The sequence below is a fragment of the Indicator indicator genome, chromosome 4 (assembly GCF_027791375.1).
Source record: "Indicator indicator isolate 239-I01 chromosome 4, UM_Iind_1.1, whole genome shotgun sequence".
Classification (NCBI taxonomy): Eukaryota; Metazoa; Chordata; class Aves; order Piciformes; family Indicatoridae; genus Indicator; species Indicator indicator.
In genome coordinates, this window is record NC_072013.1 from 30,382,352 (window position 1) to 30,402,580 (window position 20,229).

The 20,229-nt window shown below is 41.6% G+C and overlaps 1 protein-coding gene and 1 non-coding gene across 2 annotated transcripts; one reads left to right on the plus strand and one right to left on the minus strand.

The window, feature by feature from the left end:
- Positions 1 to 3,265: 3,265 nt before the first annotated feature.
- On the minus strand, positions 3,266 to 16,675 carry PSMA3 (proteasome 20S subunit alpha 3). Its single transcript, XM_054380661.1, has 11 exons — positions 16,622 to 16,675; positions 15,431 to 15,513; positions 14,109 to 14,232; positions 12,336 to 12,437; positions 12,142 to 12,215; positions 11,436 to 11,508; positions 10,713 to 10,778; positions 7,261 to 7,307; positions 4,180 to 4,247; positions 3,968 to 4,032; positions 3,266 to 3,442 (listed from the first exon to the last, which is right to left on the minus strand). Exons 1-11 carry the CDS (start codon positions 16,640 to 16,642, stop codon positions 3,398 to 3,400), a joined length of 768 nt encoding a protein of 255 aa, XP_054236636.1. The 5' UTR covers positions 16,643 to 16,675; the 3' UTR covers positions 3,266 to 3,397.
- A 182-nt stretch (positions 16,676 to 16,857) lies between these two features.
- TRNAK-CUU (transfer RNA lysine (anticodon CUU)) lies at positions 16,858 to 16,930 on the plus strand. The gene has a single exon. It is a non-coding gene; the product is annotated as a tRNA-Lys (tRNA).
- Positions 16,931 to 20,229: the final 3,299 nt, after the last annotated feature.

Consider the following 20,229-nt stretch of genomic DNA (forward strand, 5'->3'; position numbering starts at 1 on the left):
TGTAGTTATTCCAAATCCCCTTCCTTAGGGATGGTGTCTTGAATTGTACAGCCAGATAGCATCTCGAGCAGTATCACGTCCATAGGGCCAGTCACACTTTCAGCATGTGGGGTGTTACACCTCAGGCCATAAAGCTAAATGAAGTAGGAAATGACCTGATGCTTGGCATACTCAGATCTGCACAAGACAAATTCTGTCCTAAATGTTTCCTTTCTGAGAGTCAGCACCAAATACATGTTAGTAGTATTTCTTTTGGAGATACCCTTGTGCGTATCTGCCACACAGGAAGTTTTACATAGAAGCTCATAGAAGAATGGTTTAACAGCTCTGTCTTAGCATAATTTCAGCAGCAACACTAGCCAATGGTAATGAAGCTGTTATTCAAATCAGTGATGTTTATGACCATGTAAAGGTGTAGTACAAACAACTAAAATTAATTATCCTGATGCAGTAGGCCAAAATTGATTTTTAAAGCCTGCTAGTCCAGTTGGATATTCTAAAGCCTGTCTTGATTGCAGTCACAGAGATGTATGTAAGTAAACCAGAGCGTAGCCTATTTTCTTGTCCTATGCAGTTCATCACAGTTTCTTTGATTATCTTCAACAATGCTTATCTGTGGAGTTGCTGACTAAATAATTATAACAGGGAATGTGACATACCCAGTCTTATTAAATATCAGAGTAGTGATTCATCAGGTGCTGAGTAAGTCACTGGATATATGATACTTAAAGGGAGAGGAAGCACCTTGCTGTACAGCCTGCTCTTGTGTCACTGTTGGATTTGCGTTTATTCACTACTCTTTGGGGCGGAATGACTTAAGAGACAAGTTGGTCTATACAGTCTTACTTTCTGGTGTTCTGTTAAAGCCTGTGCTTTGGGTCTTGAGCAACAGAATGTACCATTAAAACTCTTTGGCATTGCAAGAACTACAGTTCTGCATTCCAAGTGGCTATGCAACTTTCTCCTCTATTATGCATTCCTGTAAATGGCCAGAGTCCGGACTTAAGTTACAGGTGGAGCCTGAAAGCAAGAAATGCTGCTTGTGTGGGCTAATTATGTTGTTCTGATAACTTTAGAACTGAAGCTTCCCAGTGCTTTGGGCAGAAATAATCAAAATGAGGTGATTAAAAAATGCCTGTTGTTCAAAATCTCCAATTCAGGAATGTTTACCTTGCCCCATCTGTTAGCCTTGCAGAGCACTTCCATATTTCAGTGTGACACTGAAGTTATACTGGGCTATTTTCAAACCAATTATAAACATTGACCTCCCTCTCCGGAACACATGCAGACCTTTTTTCCCCACTTCGCATGTTCTTTTTTTCTCTTTTCCCCTCTGCAATCAATGGAAATGAAGTAATAGATTGATTTTTTTTTTTTTTTTTTTTCCCTCTTTCTAACTATAGATTTAAGGTCACTTCTCAAAACCAGGTTAAGCCTATACTCTGGTAACTTAGTGATTTAATTTGGAAAAGAACCTGACAGCAATAGTCACCTTGGGGGTGTTTAACAAAATGTTGCCATGACAGGCAAGATTGCTGTACAGCACTTTGTATGTATGACTGCCCACAGACTTTTAAATTGCTTCTCCTTGGACTTTCTAATATAATTTTCCACAACACAGATTAGAGCAAGGTTCATCAAAGGAGCTTTTTAGATTGCCATGTTCTGTAGTAAGAGCTGTTTATAAATTTTGAATAAGCAACTAGGTACTTCTCTACCCTACATCTCTTGGGCTGTGGAACATCTCCCTTCTACTTTAGCATGTAACTATACATGAGTGATCTTGCTCGTCTCACTGAAACCTGACTTCTGTAATTGTTGTTATACTTCTGTCCCCAGTTCTGAATGGCTGTCACTGGCTTTCAATTTCCACTTAGCAGTTTGACAGCAACATTTTAGGTACAGAATGAAGACAAAGAGAATCAAGTAGACTCTCTGTTGTCACATCCAGTGAGTGAAAACTCAATCCTCAGCTAATGCTTTAGAGTGCTGATGAGAGTTTCCTGACTAGCACTTGCTAATGAATCAAACAGCTGAATGAGCAGTAAACTTAAGTAGTAAATTCAGTTTGGAGAAATGCAACACAGGACAAAAGGCTGACTCAGTGCAACTGCTATACTATTGCCTCAGGAAGAAACACTGAAGGAGACAGGCTGTCATGTTCATGATGAATGTTGGCTCAGGCAGGCCTGATCAGGAGTTCCAGCAGCCTTTGAAAGCTTCTCTGCTGAAGATGGAAGAGTTAGCTGGAGTCAAGCTACCTGAAGGCTTAAGCCTGAGAATCACTGAGAGAGACCCATCTCTCTCTCCTGACTTTCCCTTGTCACAAAAAGGAAGTAGTACCTTGTAATCCCATTAGAAAAGAGGAAGTAGGTGGCTAGGTGTTTTCTACAGGTTAAAAAAATAAACCCAAACCTGCAAGGGAGAGTCTTTAAGGGCTGGTGATCATTGGTGTGTAGCACTAAAGCTGAGGAGTTTGATTCATTAAAGAAGTATGCATTTTAGATTAAGATGATCATTAGTATTTTAATTGCATGTACAAACCGGACTTCAGTTTTAACTGTGTTTTTAAGGTGGTGAACAGAAGTTTGTTATCTTGTCTTTCAAGACTTCTAAGTGACTAGAAGTTTTCCTAGGAAGTAGAGAAAGAAAGCAGGAGAGCTTGTTTCTAATTCCTGAGAGGGTCAGCCAATGATAAAGCTTGTTCAGAAGTGATTTAAGAAACTACATCTGAATGAAGCTGTTAAAAAATAATTAAGGTTTTTAAGCATTAATTGCAGTTGTACTGCTTAATAGAACTTAAGCACTATCTTAAATTGAATTACTTTTCAGTTTCTCCTACTGTTCAGATAAGCCCAGGCTTAATATTTCCAATTAAAATTCCTTTTCCTGAACTATTGCTCGTTACAGAATTTGGAATTGTCACTTAACTGTAAACCATCTGGTGACAGGTTAGGTATGTTATTTCTGCCAAAAGCAATCACAGACTTCCATATGAATGAACTGCAGACTGTGGCACTAGTTAATCAAGGAATAATCAAGTAATAGTTTTTACTATTAAACTGTAGAGCAGACAAGAGACTTGTCCCATTTCTAGGCAGATTGTTTTTTCTGTACTTATGGTGGGTCAGAGTGCTGTAGTAAGAAGCTGCAACACCTTCCTGATACCTTTCCTTCTTAATGTCTGTTGTGATACAGAGTACAGTTGATTCTTGATGATGCTGGCCTTTTGCTCTTTTGAAATAAAAGCTAACAGACAGTAAAATGGAAAATTTATTAGTGCAAGTTGGTCGCTCAGTTTCTCCCAACAAGTACATAAGTGTCCCATGCTTAATACATTATAAACAAACCTGCTGTAAATTAAGAAAAGTTCGACTTGTCTTGTAGTAACAATATGTTACATGTTGTCATCGTCTGACTCATCTTCCTCTTTCAAAGATTCCTATTAAAAAAAAAAAAGTTTAATTACAAAAAATATAGTTTGGCATATAATAAGCAAAACAAGTTTTGCTGTAGCTTCACAACCCTTTCAACCTGTCCAAAGCTTTGTGTTCAGCAGACTTGTTTGTATGTTAGGAGGTAATACTAAGCACCAACATTACTTTTAGAGCAAATGCAAAGCTGTTAAATGCTGGAACTTTAAACTTCTCCAGCTGGTTATCTTTAACTTTTCTAGGCAACAAGACTTACCACCCCTTCCCACTGACACCACGGCTGAAGAGTTAATACATTTATTCTGGAAAGAGAAATATGCCACTTGTGCAAGCCCTCTCACACTGGTTTTGACAGTAAGAACTAACCCTGGATTACACTGTAAATGTCACTATTCTCTCCATGGAATAACAGCAGCTAATGCTGAATTGATGTGTGCTGTAACTACATTTCCTAGCCCTTGCTACATTAGAAACCTGATTTTCAATTACTTCCTTCTACACCAGACTGAGATGATACTGAAGTCAGACCTTACCTTGGCATATTTTTCTGCTTCTTCTCTGATGTCTTTGGGAACAATTTCATGTTTTCCATTGGTTACTGCCAATAAAAAAAAAAATCGCATCTTAAGTAAAATTCACACAAAGATCTTCACACAGAGTGAATCTTAAAAGCAATGTTTTACTTTAGTTACATAAAGTTATTTTTTCCCCCCTATTGTTTATAGAAATTACAAAAATGCATTACTTTCTCCAACCCAGCTGAGTTCCAGCTCAAAAGCTTTATCCTTTACTTCATCATGAACTATGTAGATTCTGGAAGGAACAGAGAAAGTACAAATTAGAACAGTTTAATCAATAGGCTAAATATACTTCCTTTCATCGATTTCTGCTTTTAGTACTTTTCTTATGGCTAACAGAAGCTCTCCCCATGCTTTCTCCCCTGCCTAGACCCACAAAAAAAAGCCCCACGTGATACTTTTGAGGCTTGACTGCAAGTACAATGCATGAAGTGATTATAACTAAGATGTTCAAGTTATCTAAATCAGAACTTAACATTAAGTTTCAGCTACTCATAGAATACCAGGTTGGAAGGGGCCTCAAGGACCACATGGTCCAATTTTTCTTGGCAAAAGCATGGTCTAGGCCCAGCACCCTGCCCAAAGGAATCTTGAAAGTGGTCAGTGTTGGTGACTCCACCTCTTCTCTGGGGAGATTATTCCAATGGCTGGTTATTCTCATTTGGAAACATTTTCCTTGTGTCTAATTGGAATCTTCCCACAGGTAACTTGTAGCATACTGCAGAACCAAGGCTACATCATCATTGCCTGCTTCTGCTAGATTAGTTAGAATACAGAATCACAGAATGGTGGGGGTTGGAAGGGACCTTTGGGAATCATTTAGTCCAACTTCCCTGCTAAAGCAGGGTCACCCAGAACAGGTTGCCCAGGATCATGTCCAGGTGGATTTTGAAAGTCTCTAGAAAGGGAGACTCCACAACCTCTCTGGGCAGCCTGTTCCAGTGCTCTGGCACTTTTGAAGGAAGTTTTTTTCCTTATGCCTACGTAGAACTTCCTGTGTTCTGATTTGTGCCTGTTGCCTCTGGCCAGCCCCATCCTCTTGACACCCACCCTTTATATATCAATCAGCATTGATAAGAGCCCTTCTCAGTCTGCTCTTCTCCGGGCTAAAGAGTCCCAGATCTCTCAGCTTTTCCTCATCAGAAAGATGCTCAGTCCCCTCATCATCTTTGTAGCTTCCACTGGACTCTCTCCAGTAGTTCCCTGTCTCTCCTGAACTCTTCTGTGCATCTTACTTCAGTTTATACTTAAGAATAAATTCCAACACCAGATTATCTAATTAGAAGCCTGTACATAGATCTCCATACAGACTGCCATGCTTATTTATGGCATACATGATGGTGATCAGAATGTAGACCACCAGTGGTATTACCGCATAGGCAGTACCATCTGGCCTAATGAAATCACTCCTCAGTCTGTGGATAAAAAAATGTTACACTGTAATAGCAATTCTGCACCATAGTATTCAGTCCTCAGCTGCAGAGCATGCAGACAAACTGTAACACCTCTGAGTTGAGCCAGACACTCAAAACAGCAGCAGAACTTATAACCACCTGTGGCTTCACTTGTTGAGAAGGTTGTATTCCTGAGTTTGTTTCAGAAAGCATGGTTAAGTCAGAAGCTATTTATAGCTAACACAGGCAGCCTGGAGACTGTGAAGGAAGGAAAGATGCCTTTAGCACCACACTAAAATTGATCAGGCTGGGAAAGACCTTTAATGTCATCAGGTCCAACCATTAACTACTAAGTCCACTATTAAACGATGCACCTAAGTACTTTCAATTAAAATTTGATAAAAGTATTGTGAAACAAATACAAAGTTAATGCTGGTGTCCTAGAAAATGACACTACATCCTTATGCTCTTCTGACACTCTTGTCACCTTTAGACTGGACTTACTGGTCACTGTCTAAGATGATCTATAGGCCTTTCTATGTGTTCAGATGGTTACAAGCACCATTACAAGCTCCAGAAAAAATTATTACTCTGGACTCTTGTTAAAAGAAGCGATTAAAATCTTTGCTATCTTACTAAATGCTACTAAGAAGCTGAACTTGAGCTGAAAAAACAGAACTGCATCTATAGCTAAGTTTTGAGCTGAGGCAGAATGGAAGTCTTTTCATTATTTGAAACTCCATGCCTTATCTATGCGGTTTAGAACTGCTAGTCCTTGCTAGATTTCAAGAACCTAGATCCCACACATTCCTCTACCTGCTGCCATGACAGCCTCAGACACAAACTGTCAAATAAGCTCAAGTGCTTCAACACCAATCACAGAAGCAAATTTATTACTTCTTTATAACTTTCTAAGCAAGGTGGTCATAAGCCACAAAACGTTGGCGATTACCATTTTGTAGCTGCAGGTTATTAAATCTGACAAGCACAAAACGTGCAGATACCTGAAAGGATACTTGTGTGTGTTGAAGAAATATTAATGGACAAGTATTTTCAAGATAGTTTATTACTGGCCAATTCACACTCTGCCTAGCAAAAAACCTCTCTTCCTGGTATCTTTTTCCCCCTCAGCTAGTACATGGCTTACTGAATAGTACCTTTTTCCCCTGTAAATACTGTCCTCACATAGAGTTTGTGGGCTATTGTTAGTGACTACAGGTGACTATGTTACTGATGTGTTGACCTAAACTGCATCAATCAATAGAAAACCAAATATTTCTAGTCTTTCCATGTGGTATCTCACTTATATGAGACCAGCTATACCCTATACATATACTTAAACAAGGACTTACACTTTGCTTCTTTCCTAAGCACTTCAGTCTTTTTTAGGCATATAGGAAGGCTGTGTCAAAGATCTCAGCTCCATTTATGGAGTGCTACTTCACTTCTAAAGCATCAGTTCAATCTGCATAGCTAAAGTGCACAGCTCTTTCTTCAGAATCAGGACACTAAGATGTTTCCTGTGTCATCTGGTTTATGTATTTTTAAACCAGTGACTACATTCAGAGAGTTTAACCTTTAATCCACTGGTGTTACAAGTTGCATCTATAAAAAGTAGCAGATGAGATCAAAACGCCTATTTTTCACATTCTTTGGCATTTTTCAGTACTGAGTTGCATATCTCATCTCACAACAAGGGAAAAAATACTAGTAGCAGAAGATACTACAGTCAGCATGAGGACTCATCTAGTATAAGTGAAATGTGGTACCAAATTTAACAGCTTCAGTTTGAAACCACAGCTAACTCACCAGTACAGATTTTTGTTGAGTTGGAAAAAGAAGTTGGAGACTTACATTTTTGCAACCTCTTTAACAACATCACGGCAGGTCATCTCCTTCATCTGTAGACAAAAATTACACAGATGAAGAAAAGATACTGTTTCCACAAGGCCAGAACAGAAGTGGCTGTGCATATGCCTAATGAGGTTACTGTTCAGCAGTGAGAAGAGTGACAAAAGGCTAAGACCAGAACCAAATTTATTCACTGTGATGAGTCTTCCTGCCTGCTACATGTGAGTGAAGAATTTTGCCACTGAAAACACTGTTATGTGGAAACCTTCCCCCAACTTAAAGCACTCACCAGCTGGAAGCTTAGCAGCTGAACAGATAAACTGCAGCACTATGAAAGTCTGACTTGTTCTTAGATGCTTTATAATCAACTGACATAAAATAATCACATGTACAACGTGGGGGAAGGCATATTCTCATGTTTAATATTCATGTTCTTTCTAGGGAGTGCAGTAATACTTTTGGTATTACCAACATTTTCTGCCAGGAATTTTGAGTTCTAATGTCTTAAGAGAATATTGTTCCAGTGTTAACTACCAGCTGCCTGAGCAAGGTATCAGCATCTCATCTTGTATTTTCTCACTGTTCTAAGTCTTGTGACAGTTTCACATAGTTTAAAACAATGTCTTTTGCCAATTTCCATGACATGTTTGTGTAGGTCAGATCTCTTGCCAGTCAACTCTTCTGGACTATGAAGCATTAAAATATTCTATTAGATTCCAGTAATGCAGTTTACCATCTCTGTCCAAATCTCAAAGTATTTTCAAAACCATAGCATAGAAACTAGTTTTGGGACACTGGTGATGGAATTAAGGTGACAACACTCCTTTCTTCATGTTGAGTGGCACTTTGTAAAGGACCACAGAAGCAGTGGGACGGAGAAGTGCCCATATCTGGTTAGACAGACATGCCATCACACTTCCTAAGAAGTTTCTTCAACAAAGACCCATTGTCCCAGCCCTTAATATTTGTGACACTAAATCCATAAACAGAGCACTCTATACTTGCTTGTATACTTGCTGTGTACAAGTATAACTTGTGTCACAAAGACGTTTAAATTACTGCGTATTGATGCATATAAAGTTTGTAATGAAAGAGGAAAACCCAGAGGTCTGCTACTATCACACATTCACAAGAGAGAAAACAGAAGTTTGGTGTTTGCCATTATCCTTTTTCCATCCCTGTTATTCATCAGACAATCAGAGGAAACACTGTAACAGTTTGTCATTGAGTTAATTACAATTATGTCCATACATCAAAAAAGGTTGTGCACTGCATGAAAAGCACTGTAGAAGAGATCCAAGTGCTCTCCATATGACTACAAGTTTTCCCACAGCTGAAAATACCATATAGTTGGAATAACATCATAGAATCATAAAGGTTGGAAAACCTAACACTGCCAAGTCCACCACCTGGACTTGGTGGTTTCATGTCTGTAAGGACACGCTGTCATGTCCCCACGTGCCACATCTACATGTTTTTTGAACACTCTCAGGGACAGTGATTCCACCACTTCCCTAGGCAGCCTATTCCAGGGCTTGACCACTCTTCCAGTGGAGAAATGTTTGCTAATACCCAATGTAACCCTCCCCTGGTGCAGCTTGAGGCTATTTCCTCTCATCCTATTACTTGGGAGAAGAGACCAACTCCCACCTCACTACAACATCCTTTCAGGTAGTTGTAGGGAGTAAGAAGATCTCTCCTTAGCCTTTTTTTCTCCAGACTATACAACCCCAGTTCCCTCAGATGCTCCTCTTAAGACCTGTGCTCCAGACCCTTCACTAGCTTTGCTGCCCTTCTCTGGACAGGCTCCAGCACCTCAATGTCCTTTTTATAGTGAGACACCCAAAACTGAAGCCAGTATTCAAGGTGTGGCCTCAGCGGTGCCAAGATGCAATGGATGTGATCAGTGTTTTCAGTTTGCACCGTCAGCTACCTATGAAGGTTTTGCATAGTGTGTCCCCCTCCCCAGTACAGTATCTGCTCTGCCGTACCTGCCAGGTGGGTTTAATGTTTTGACTGCCCACTTGCCTCTTACTTTCCACCTGTAGTTACCTCTTTGACAGGAGCAAACCTTAGCTGACAGTCTACTGTAGGCGGTATCATCCCCTAAAAGCTTTTGTACTTCTGCCTTTCTTTCCATTTCAGTTTTGACAAATCCATCTTGTCAAAGTTAACTCTGAGCTGGAAACCTGCCCAGTCTATGCTTAACAAAAAGCATCAGCACGCAAGACTGGACTTGCTGCACATTGCTGTGACAAGATCATACGCATTCCTGAAGATGTTCTGCAAACACGGCATTAAATAAATGAATGCAGTTAGAACACACAGCGCACCACTGTTCTCATGTACTCAATTTTACAGGCTCTACTGTGAAGTCCATGCAATACACATTCTTCTTAGGAACTTTTTGAAAATCTCAGCACTGCACAGAAAATTACTTTTTGGGGGCAGGTTATGTGTTACCAACGTATTACTAGCTTTCTGCCAGTTTGCACACATGGAAACTGAAATTACGATTTGCCAGATGCCACAATCCCAGTATCAAGATCAGATCATCTTGTAGGTTTCTTACTTCTAATTTAGCATTCAAGCATCTGACCAGACTGAAGACTGAGTGAATCAAGTTCAGGAATACTGTAATTTTTCCTGCCATTGTTCAGTTATGATGCTACAGCACCAGACTTTAATGTGTAACAACCATATAAACTCCAAACCTTTCCATGAACAGCTGTGATGTCCTGCAGCCTGAAACCATAAATAAGAGGCTAGCAGACTATCAAGTATTACATGAGACAGACCAGGAATAGGATTTTGTCCCACATTAGTTGTCTCCAATTCCTAGAGTGTCATATTAAAACGTAAGAGGAAGAAGGAAGTATTTTTGGATTTTAACTTAATTCTGAATCAGCTTAAGGCACATCTCCATCTCTAGGTTTACACAACCGTTTGTGTGCTCCTCCAGAAACTACAAAACAATTTATTGGTGTGCATTTGTAGCATCTCCTTGTAACACTGACAAGTTACACTCTTGTGAAAGCATGAAATGCTGGACAAAATCAGCTTTTTTTTTTTTTTTGTATCAGTGATGGTGTGCTGCATAGCTGTACTTTTCTTCCTAGTGTTCACAGCACTAAAGCCCTTCTCATCAGACATGCCCTAAGGTTTTCATTCACAAAAATTTGGTTACTTTTACATTCATTCTAGTACTTTGCTCAGTGGCACACACAGGAGTGTGTGTTCATGCTTCCTGTTTTAAATGTTCACTCCCTACAGACTACCCATTGTCCAAGACTAGAGAAATACTGCTGTTGCAGAGGCTACAATACCTCCTAAAACATACAAGAGAATATTCCATCTGCTGCTTTTCTTGTGTTTTATATATTTTATGTATCCAAAAAGAAACATCATAAGAATTTTTTGTCTCAAAATAGCACAACAAAACTGTAACATCATACCTGAAGTTTCTCGATCTCTGTTTTTGCAGCCTGCCTGGCTTTACCAATGGCACACCCCCAATAACCCTAAAAAGGAAACAAATAGATGCAAATTTAATTAAATTCTGGGGCCTCTACAGTTCTTCCTGTCACTTTGCATATGATAACTCCTCCCCTACTCACATAGTGAGAAAATAAAATAAACCTAGGTACTGTTCTCTGACAAGTTGTTGAATAGAACTGACTGACTAGATTCAGTGCTGCCACTATTGACAGAAAACAGAAGTGCTCAGTAGGTCCTGGACAGAAACTGATCTGCTCCATTTGATGCAACAGAAGATTTTAAATTTGTTTCTACAGTACATGGAAGAGCAAACTATAAATTAGAGCGTTCTCTTATCTGTCTTACCTGAAGTATTTAGTCAATGGGATATTTCTACAAAACTTGCCCTTTTTGGACAGCACATGGGACTTTTCATTAGACATAGCCAGATGGAATGAACTCCCAAATTTCTGAGACAAGTTTTAAAATGAGTTTCTGAGAGACTGTGCTTTTAAGAAATAAACAACATGTGTTTAACATGGACAAAACCCATCCCTGTTCATAGCAAACAGTGATTCAAGCAGAGCTTCCCATGCAGAGAGAGAGAAGAACAGCCCTTTTGAAATTGCACTGAATATCCCAACTGGGAACTGGTAAAAGGTGAACATTTGCCAAGACAGAAGTACTTCTGACACACTCACGTATGAAACTCCTGATGGATCAATCATGTACAACTGAGCACCATCATCCTCATCATAGGACCCCAACATGAAACTGGAGGGGAAAGATGAAATTAGAAAGTTTCTTCAAACCAACACTCACAGAATTACAGACTACACCAGCTCATGCTTCCTGCATTCTTCCTGGAGCATAACTAATTATCCTGCTAAATTCTGTTAAGCAATTTGTCTGAACAGTTCAGTGTTGGCACCATAGCCCACTACCTGCAAGGCACCAGAAATATTTTACTTATCTGTAAAAAGACTTTTAAAGGTTCCTTCCAACCCAAAGCATTCCACGAACTAGACAGCAGGGGTCAGTTATTAGCCCCTTTGTACCAGAATTGCGCAGTAGTTGTAACCTGCTGTTTAGCTACTGATGCAAGCAGGATGACTGCAGGGGAAAGTTCTGCTTTCATCACTGTCACAGACTTAATAGCATCAATTTTTCAGCTTTAAAAATCGGGTACAAACTGGCAGCTACATAGAAGCCTGGCATACTGTTATGAAAATCTGAATTCTTCACCTGAGGCTTTACGCACACAAAAAAGAATGGGAAGAGAATCTGTTTGTAAGATGAATTCTAAGTTGCTAATTCCAAGTTTGAAGAAAAAGAACAATCTAAATAGCTCCAACAACTGTGAAACAAAGTATCCTTTACAAATAAGGCTAAGTCTGAAAGACTTACCTACAGCCAAAAGGTCTGACAGCACTGTACAGTGTGTATGCATGCACATACATAGCCACTCTGTCTGCAAGATGCTAGTCAGAAAAAAAGAAAAAAACAATATTTATAGAAATAAGTAAATCTCAGTAAAATTTAATTCTTCATATCAAGACTAAGAACAAAAAAATCCCAGGTGAACTGCACCAGCTTCTTACCTTCAGTGGAATATCATAGCCATAGTTAGATCTAAAGTTAGAAGCCTCTTCTCTAGCTATGTCTGCCAAAGAACGAGCATCTGCCAGAAGTCCTGCTACTGCCTGAAATGAGAATTGTTGTTAGCTAGACCAAACATAACTGCCAGTAACTTAACAAAATTAATGGAAAAAAGTTCAATTATATGACTACTGAGATCTTTACTGAATTTTACATACACGTGAATTCAATCATCTATCCATTTACTAGCAAGCTCTAAACATGTCAATGTGATTATATATTAATAGAGAAACTGGAACACAGGAAGTTCTACCTCAACATAAAGAAAAACTTCTTTACTGTGAGAGTGCTGAAGCACTGGAACAGGCTGCCCAGGGAGGCTGTGGAGTCTCCTCTGAAGACTTTCAATACCCACATGGATGTGTTCCTGTGTGGCCTGCCCTAGGTGATCCTGCTTTGCCAGGGCAGCTAGACTCTATGATCTCCAGAGGTCCCTTCCAACCCCTAACATTATGTGATTCTATGAATAGAATTTTTCTCTAGTAAAATCAGTATCTAAAAGCATCTTCATGTTAAATAGCATCCTGTGATTCGCTCCCACTATGCTAACCCAAACAATATCTATTATAAATATTCATATTATATATGAAGTATTGCTTGTTGTCATAGAATCACAGAATGATTTGGGTTGGAAGGGACCTTAAAGACCACTTAGTTCAAAGTCCCCCTGCCATGGGCAGGGACAGCTCCTACTAGACCAGGTTTCTCAAGGCCCCATCCAACCTGGCTTTGAACACTTCCAGAGCTGGTGCCTCCACAACTTCTCTGGGCAACCTGTTGCAGTGCCACACCACCATCATGGTGAGGAAATTTTTTCTAATGTCTAATCTGAATGGAGCTTCTTCCAGTTTGAAGCCATTACCCCTCATCCCATCACTACCCACCTTTGTAAAATTTTTATTTATGTATCTTTATAAAATATTAAAAAATGTACAGAAAATATATACATTCTCTCTATATATAACATTTAATTATAATACTTCATCTAAACTTCAAAAAAGACAACCATAGCAATATACTTTTTTTTCCTTTTGTATGGCTACTTGAATTAGAAACACATCCAACTCTCTTGTCTGATACTGACCATGTCACCAGCAGATAGTTTCAGGCAGTTGTAATCCCTATTTCTTATCATCCTGACATCATTATTATGGATTAGCCACTAATTTATAGGCCAGTCTTCACAGAACTCAGCAGACTGACACACTACTGAGGAGAGAATCTTGTATACAGCATGTGGTTGAGGCTCCAACTCTGGAAGCGTTGAAAGCCAGGTTGGATGTGGCCTTGAGCAACCTGGTCTAGTAGGAGGCATCCCTGCCCGTGCAGCAGGTTTGGAACTAGATGGTCTTTAAGGTCCCTTCAACCCAAACCATTCTATGATTCTATGCTTTGCATCTTAACTGTTAACTGTGTTTAAAGAATACTACTTTTAACACCTGTGTTTATATTTACATTCAGGTGTAAACAACTGGAATGCCAAAAGCATTAAAAAAAAGCCTCAAAATATGTCTGTCTTCCATTTTTAATTTGGATTTTATTTATATATGCGTATAAATTACAGAAAACGCTAAAAAGTCCAATGGCATTTCTGACTGTACACAAAAACATTAACATTTTCTTCATATTCTTACTGATTCTCTGATTCACAGATTTGTACTTTTGACAGGACTCCCTTTCAGTTAATGAAAAAGTATAATGAAACAGCCTCTTACCATTCCAACATGTCGATCGACATTGAAGAGACGTTTATTGGAACCCTCTTCGTAAAGCTTGGACAGAACTAGTTTTTCTACTCCAAAGACAACACCATCTTTGCATCTTATCCCAATTGCTGTACTGGAAGACAACATAAATACAACATAAATACAAGTTTCTCACACAGAAACAGAACTGTAGTGTAAAATATGTGACAGAGAATTAACAAAATACAACTAACAATGACTTAATTTCCCCAGAAGTAGATTTGTTACAACTGCGCAGAGGACAACAAAGGGAGATAAAAAAGCTCAATAAACCCACAAACATTTCTTAAACAAAGGAGGAGGAGACTGTCTGAAGTCCCTACCCAAATAACTCTGAAGAGACTATATGCATTGGTGGCACTGATTGGAGCTATGGCACAACTGCTGCCTCATCAGTGAGCTGAGCGATGACACTAGTATGAAAACCACAAACTGTTTAACCTCTCCTTTGGGTAAATCCACTGTTGATCCAGGAGACATGACAACTCTTGTTACACCTAAGAGCATGGTTTAGTGGTGGACTTGGTCTTGCTGGCTTAATGTTGGGACTCAATGACCTTAAAAAGGTCCTTTCCAACTTAACTGACTCTGCGATTCTTTCTCTAAACCTCAAACAGTGCATCATTAAGCCATGTCCTACACAAAATGCTTTCACTGATCTAGTCCATGTCTTGCTGATCAATCATCTTGCTTCTGGAGCATAGTTGGGATTTTGACTCTACAGCATTCCTTTGTATATACTTGAGGGAAGAGAGATACAGAGAGGCTGGTGTAGCTTTAGCAGAAGTCAGATGTTCTCAGTTTTTTGAGGAATACGTATGAAGTTGTTTAAAGTTTGAGAGGCCCTGAGCATGTCAGTTTTTCAGCATCTCAATTCACATCGATAAAATGGGCTTTTATATACTGCTTCGGCAGCTCTACTGACACAAGAGCTAAGCACCTTACTCAAAAAAATAAAACCTGCAATCAGATTTTTCCCCAAACCATAGAATTTTCATGGCCCTTAGCACACAAGTAAGTTTACTGCCTTCCTCTGTATTCTCCACAACAAATCTGCTTCTAGCAAGCAAAAGTAATTCTTAGTAAGAATGAAAAGTAACTTCTAGCAAGCAAAAGCGATTATATAACTTTTACTGTTAATCTGAAACCTCTTAAAATTACCCTAAGGGCACAGTTGCTCAGAAGTAATTTTAACAACATAATTTTATCTGCAATGCCATCATGCTCATCTAGTCCAGTTACAGTGCTTTAAAAGAGGCCAATAACCACACAGGCAGATATTTGTATCTTACCTACTATTTTCCACAGCTTTCATAGCATATTCAACTTGAAATACTCTGCCATCCGGAGAGAACGTGGAAGCTGACAAGTCATACTGAAGAAGAAAACACACCACTTAGGAAAAAAAAAAACATTATATCCCAGTATTTCCAGAAGAAGCCTATTTGTTTAAAAATGCAAGACTGTAACCTGCATGCCATTGATGGCTTTGAAGTACCAAACGCAGGCTGCCCCCTTAGATAATATGCATGAACAGCAGCAAACACACACTAACAACTACAGTTAAGTTTTTGCATCAGTGTTGCATATACCCAAACCTAAACTCCTATCAATCCTGACGTTGCACAGGACTGAAATCACCATGCATTGTGCAACACTTAAAACCTGTGAGAACTTTCTCAGTGCCTTCTAAATTTATTTTATGGGATTTTAAACCATACGTATTTATTAACAGGGGTATATTTATAGTGTTTAATTGTACCACGCACAGAAGCAGGCTCACTGGCCGAGTACCACCTGGGCACAGGGCTCTGGGTTGGCACCAAAGGCAAGAGAGCACAGCCCTCCACTACTCATGCTGGCAGCCCGCACCCGTGGCTCGGCGGCCACCTTCGATTAGCCGTAGATGATAGTCGGCTCGAGGGCCACCTTCGGCAGACCCCCCCCACTCGGGGTGCAGAACAAAGCGGCCTCTCCACGGTCGCCCGCCCAGAGTACAGGCTCGCCCCGGGGCCGCTTCAGCGGCTGTAGATCCCTTCGGGACGGCTTCACCCCGGCACCACCCGGTCAGGGAACACCCGATCCCCGCCCAGGCCGTGCCCCTGGCGGGACGCGGCGGTACAGTCCCTCCGGGGGCCACCTTGGGACCCCCACGCAGCTCCCGCCTCCCATCGTCCCCCAGGTCCCTGGCAGCGGCCCCGCCTCCTGCCTTTGGCTTCCTCGGCCTAACGGGCCGCAGTGACTCAGCAGCGGCTCCGGCTCGAACCCCGCTGCGGCCGAGCTGACAGGCCGCCCCTGCTCCGCCAGCCTCCGCGGTAGCGGCGCTCCCTGGCGGAGCGCGCACTAGGGGCTCCTGCTTGCCCCGGGCCGTTCCCCGCTCCCTGCTTCCCCGCCGGCGCAAACTGGACCCTCACGCTGAGTCTAGCAAGACTGGCTGGCTGCGCTGCCGCCAGGACCCGCCGAGGCGGCCGGGCCACACTCACCCCGGTACCGATGGAGCTCATGGCGGCGGTGCGCTCAGCCACAGCGGGACAGAGCCCCCCTACCGCCCTGCCTCGCTCACGCTCCGCCCAACCTAACAACACGCGCTCCCATTGGTTTCCACATCTCCCAATCGTCACTGGCCGAGAACAAGACGCAATCCTTCAGTTTCCGCAGTGGGGCGTTGACATCTGTGCTCATATGGTGAACAGCACGTGGTAGAAAGTGCTTAGAGAGCGCCCGGCTAGCTCAGTCGGTAGAGCATGGGACTCTTAATCCCAGGGTCGTGGGTTCGAGCCCCACGTTGGGCGTGAGTGTTTTGTGCTTTTTGACGTCTCTTGTCGGGAGAACGCCACTCAACCGCCAACTACCTCAGCAATTCTGGAGGGAATTCATCACCACCTACATCCTGAAGCCAATGTCCCTCTTGCAACTATTGCATGGATAATTTTCATAATGACTTTATGAAGTAGAGATTAAAAGAGAGACTTTATAAATGGTGCTGGAATACAAATATAAAGGCACATACAGTCCTGAAGGCCTGACAGAGGCTGCCAGATCAGTAGATCTCTGAGGCAACGTGATGCAGTTGAAAACGTCCCTGCTTACTACAGCAATGTTGGATTAGAGGACTTTTAAAAGGCCTTTCTAACCCAAAATATTTAAACACCACTCTCTACAACTCCCTGAAAGGAGGTGGAGACAGGTGGAGGTTGGTTTCTGCACCCTAGTAGCAAGTCATAGGATGGGAGGAAATGGCCTCAAGTTACACCAGGGAGGTTTAGGTTGAATATTAGAAAAAAATTTTTCAATCAAAGGGTTCTCAAGCATTTGGCACAGGCTCCCAGGGAGGTAGTTGAATCCATATCCCATTAGGTGCTTAAAACACACAGAGGTGTGGTGCTGAGTGACATGGTTTAGCGCCTGCCTTGGTAGAGTTGCATAATGGTTGGACTAGATGATCTTAAAGGTCTTCTCCAACCAAAATGTTTCTATGATTCTGTGACTTGGATGCAGGAAACAAATGCACATTAATAAAGCAGGAGATGTGGGGTCCTAGACTAGATGGGAAATTACCAACTGCATGGAATTTAAGAAGAAACTGTGGGATTCTACACCTGGGATAGAGTTATACACCCGCACTGGGGAATGAAAGACTAGACAGCAGCCCCACAGAAAGAGCTCTGGGGGTTTGGACTGATGGCAAGTTGAATAGGAATCAACAGTGAGCCTTGGCAGCCAAAAGGGCCAACCATAGCCTGAAGTGCATCAAGTACAGCATTGCTAGCCAGTCAAGGGAGATGACTGCACACTCCACACTGCACTGCTACAGCCCTACCTTGAGCTCTGTTTTCTCCACTTACTGCAGGGGCTTGTGTCCTGTCATTCCTGATAAAACATTTGAGTTCACCATGAATGTGTCCGCTGTGAGGATCCATGGATCCCTGCCATGCCAGTGAAGGAAGAAATACAACATTCATGTTTTGGGGGGTTGTTTTATAAAAAACTTATGAACAAACAAGCCAAATCCCTTTTAACACAGTAACACATTTAAGGTGTTATGTCTCAGGGCTTTCCAGGGTTAGTTGTTCTGCAAAGCAGATAATATTCTTTCCTCACCCATGTGATGAAATAAGAATCCTGTTTTTGTCCTTAACAGATCATGAGATTCTGTACTTAAACCTGCCAGTTACAGAAGAGTTGGGATTTCTGGTTGTGCGGTATGAAACAGCAGCTGTTGAAGCTGTTCACTGAGGCAGAGACCCCACAGGAGAAGAGTGGGCAGAATGAAGTAGAGGTGGCAGAACATGCCAGGCTTGTGAAATTCACGGAGTACACATGTACAGCCATACAGAAACACCCCTGAAATGGGAAGGGTTAAGAATATTCTGAATTTCCTCAGCTGCAGTCTGCTGCAGTTCTGGAAAATGACATCACTGCACCACCATGAGCACAAGCTCTGCAGGAGTTCAGTCTCCCATGTGGATCCTTACAGACATGAGTAATCCCTTCCAGCTCCATGGGACTTGTGCTGATGGCAAACTCTTCTTTCAGGGGCAGCCTCAGTAGGCTCTGCCTCAGTTCTTACTGTGGCAAGACACAATCTGGGTCACTGAGCTGCCTCTCAATTATTCATATTATAAAGGAAAATGAGCAAATCTTGGGTCTGACTGTTCTTTCCCAGGCCTAAGGACGGCTCTCCATGCCTTGCAATGGAAGTAGAATCCATTTAGCAAGCTTGTCATTGCATCACAGGTTGGGAACATGTTAAGAACAGGGACGTAGCAGCCTTGTCTCCAAAAACTGCAGTTTTATCCATTTTGGTTTATTAATCATAATTGTTGCAATGATAAATAAATCCTGAAGTCACTTAGAAAACTATCAATATCCCTGATCCTTGCCAAAGATCGCTCCAGACAGGTCTACCTCATACACTAACTATTAAGATTCCATCACTCCTCAGCCCTGTAAGGAGAACCAGAACTAACCCACAGGTTTCTTTGCCAGAAGCAGTTGGATCCTTAGAAGACAGGTGATGGTGGAGCAGTGCAGCTAAGCAGCACACCCCATAGCAGGGCCCTACTGGAGGGGATGCTCTCACCCCTCATGTAAGCCCATAGTTACAGAATCAGAGTCCCAGTATGGTGGGAGTTGGAAGGGACCTCTGCAGATCATCTAGTCCAACCCCCATCCTAGAGCAGGGTCACCCACAGAAGGTTGCACAAGACTGGAATGACCAGGTAGGTTTGGAATCTCTCCAGAGGTGACTCCACAACATCTCTGGGCAGCCTGCTCCAGTGCTCCTGCACCCTCATGGGAAAGAAGATTTTACCTTATGTTTAGGTGGAACTTCTTGTGTTTAATTGGTGCCTGCTGCCTCTTGTCCTGGTGCTGAGCACCACTGAAAAGAGTCTGGGCCCCATCCTCTTGATCCCCACTCTTTAGATATTGGTAAGCATTCATAAGATTCCTTCTCTTCTTTTCTCCAGGCTAAACAGAATTTATGGTTTGTTAAGGGGGAACAAGTGCAACCAGAATGAAGGTCCTGAACACTCAAGAAAACAAGGGAAATGCTGTTTTTTGAGGAATCTGCTGGGAAATGGACACCACGAAGGAAATGAAACCAGTAACTGTATACTTACAGAAGCAGTCAAGCAAGAGAAGAACCCCAAGACGTTAAAGAACTCAAAATACCAGATACAACATTTACAGAGGTGTCCAGATATAATGCTTAATCCATTTTTCCAAGTCCAGACCTGACAGATAGAACACAACACAGTATGTGTTGAGGAACCTGTTTTTTTCTGTCACAGTACATCATTCTCCTCAGGGTGCTGCAGGAAAGCTTTTGTGCATAGCAATATGAAATTTTTTGACCTTGAAATCCAGAAAGTGCTTGGACTGGAGACTCTCACATCACTGCAAAGCAACATTGTCCAGGCCTCACTGTGCTTTGAGGTCTAAGAACTTGCTGGAGTGTGTCCACATAGAGTAATGAAGCTGTTGAACATTTTAGAGCACAAATCTTACAAGGTGTGGCTGAGGGAACTGGGGTTGTTTAACCTGGAGAAAATGAGGCTCCGGGGAGACCTTCTTGCCCTCTGCAACT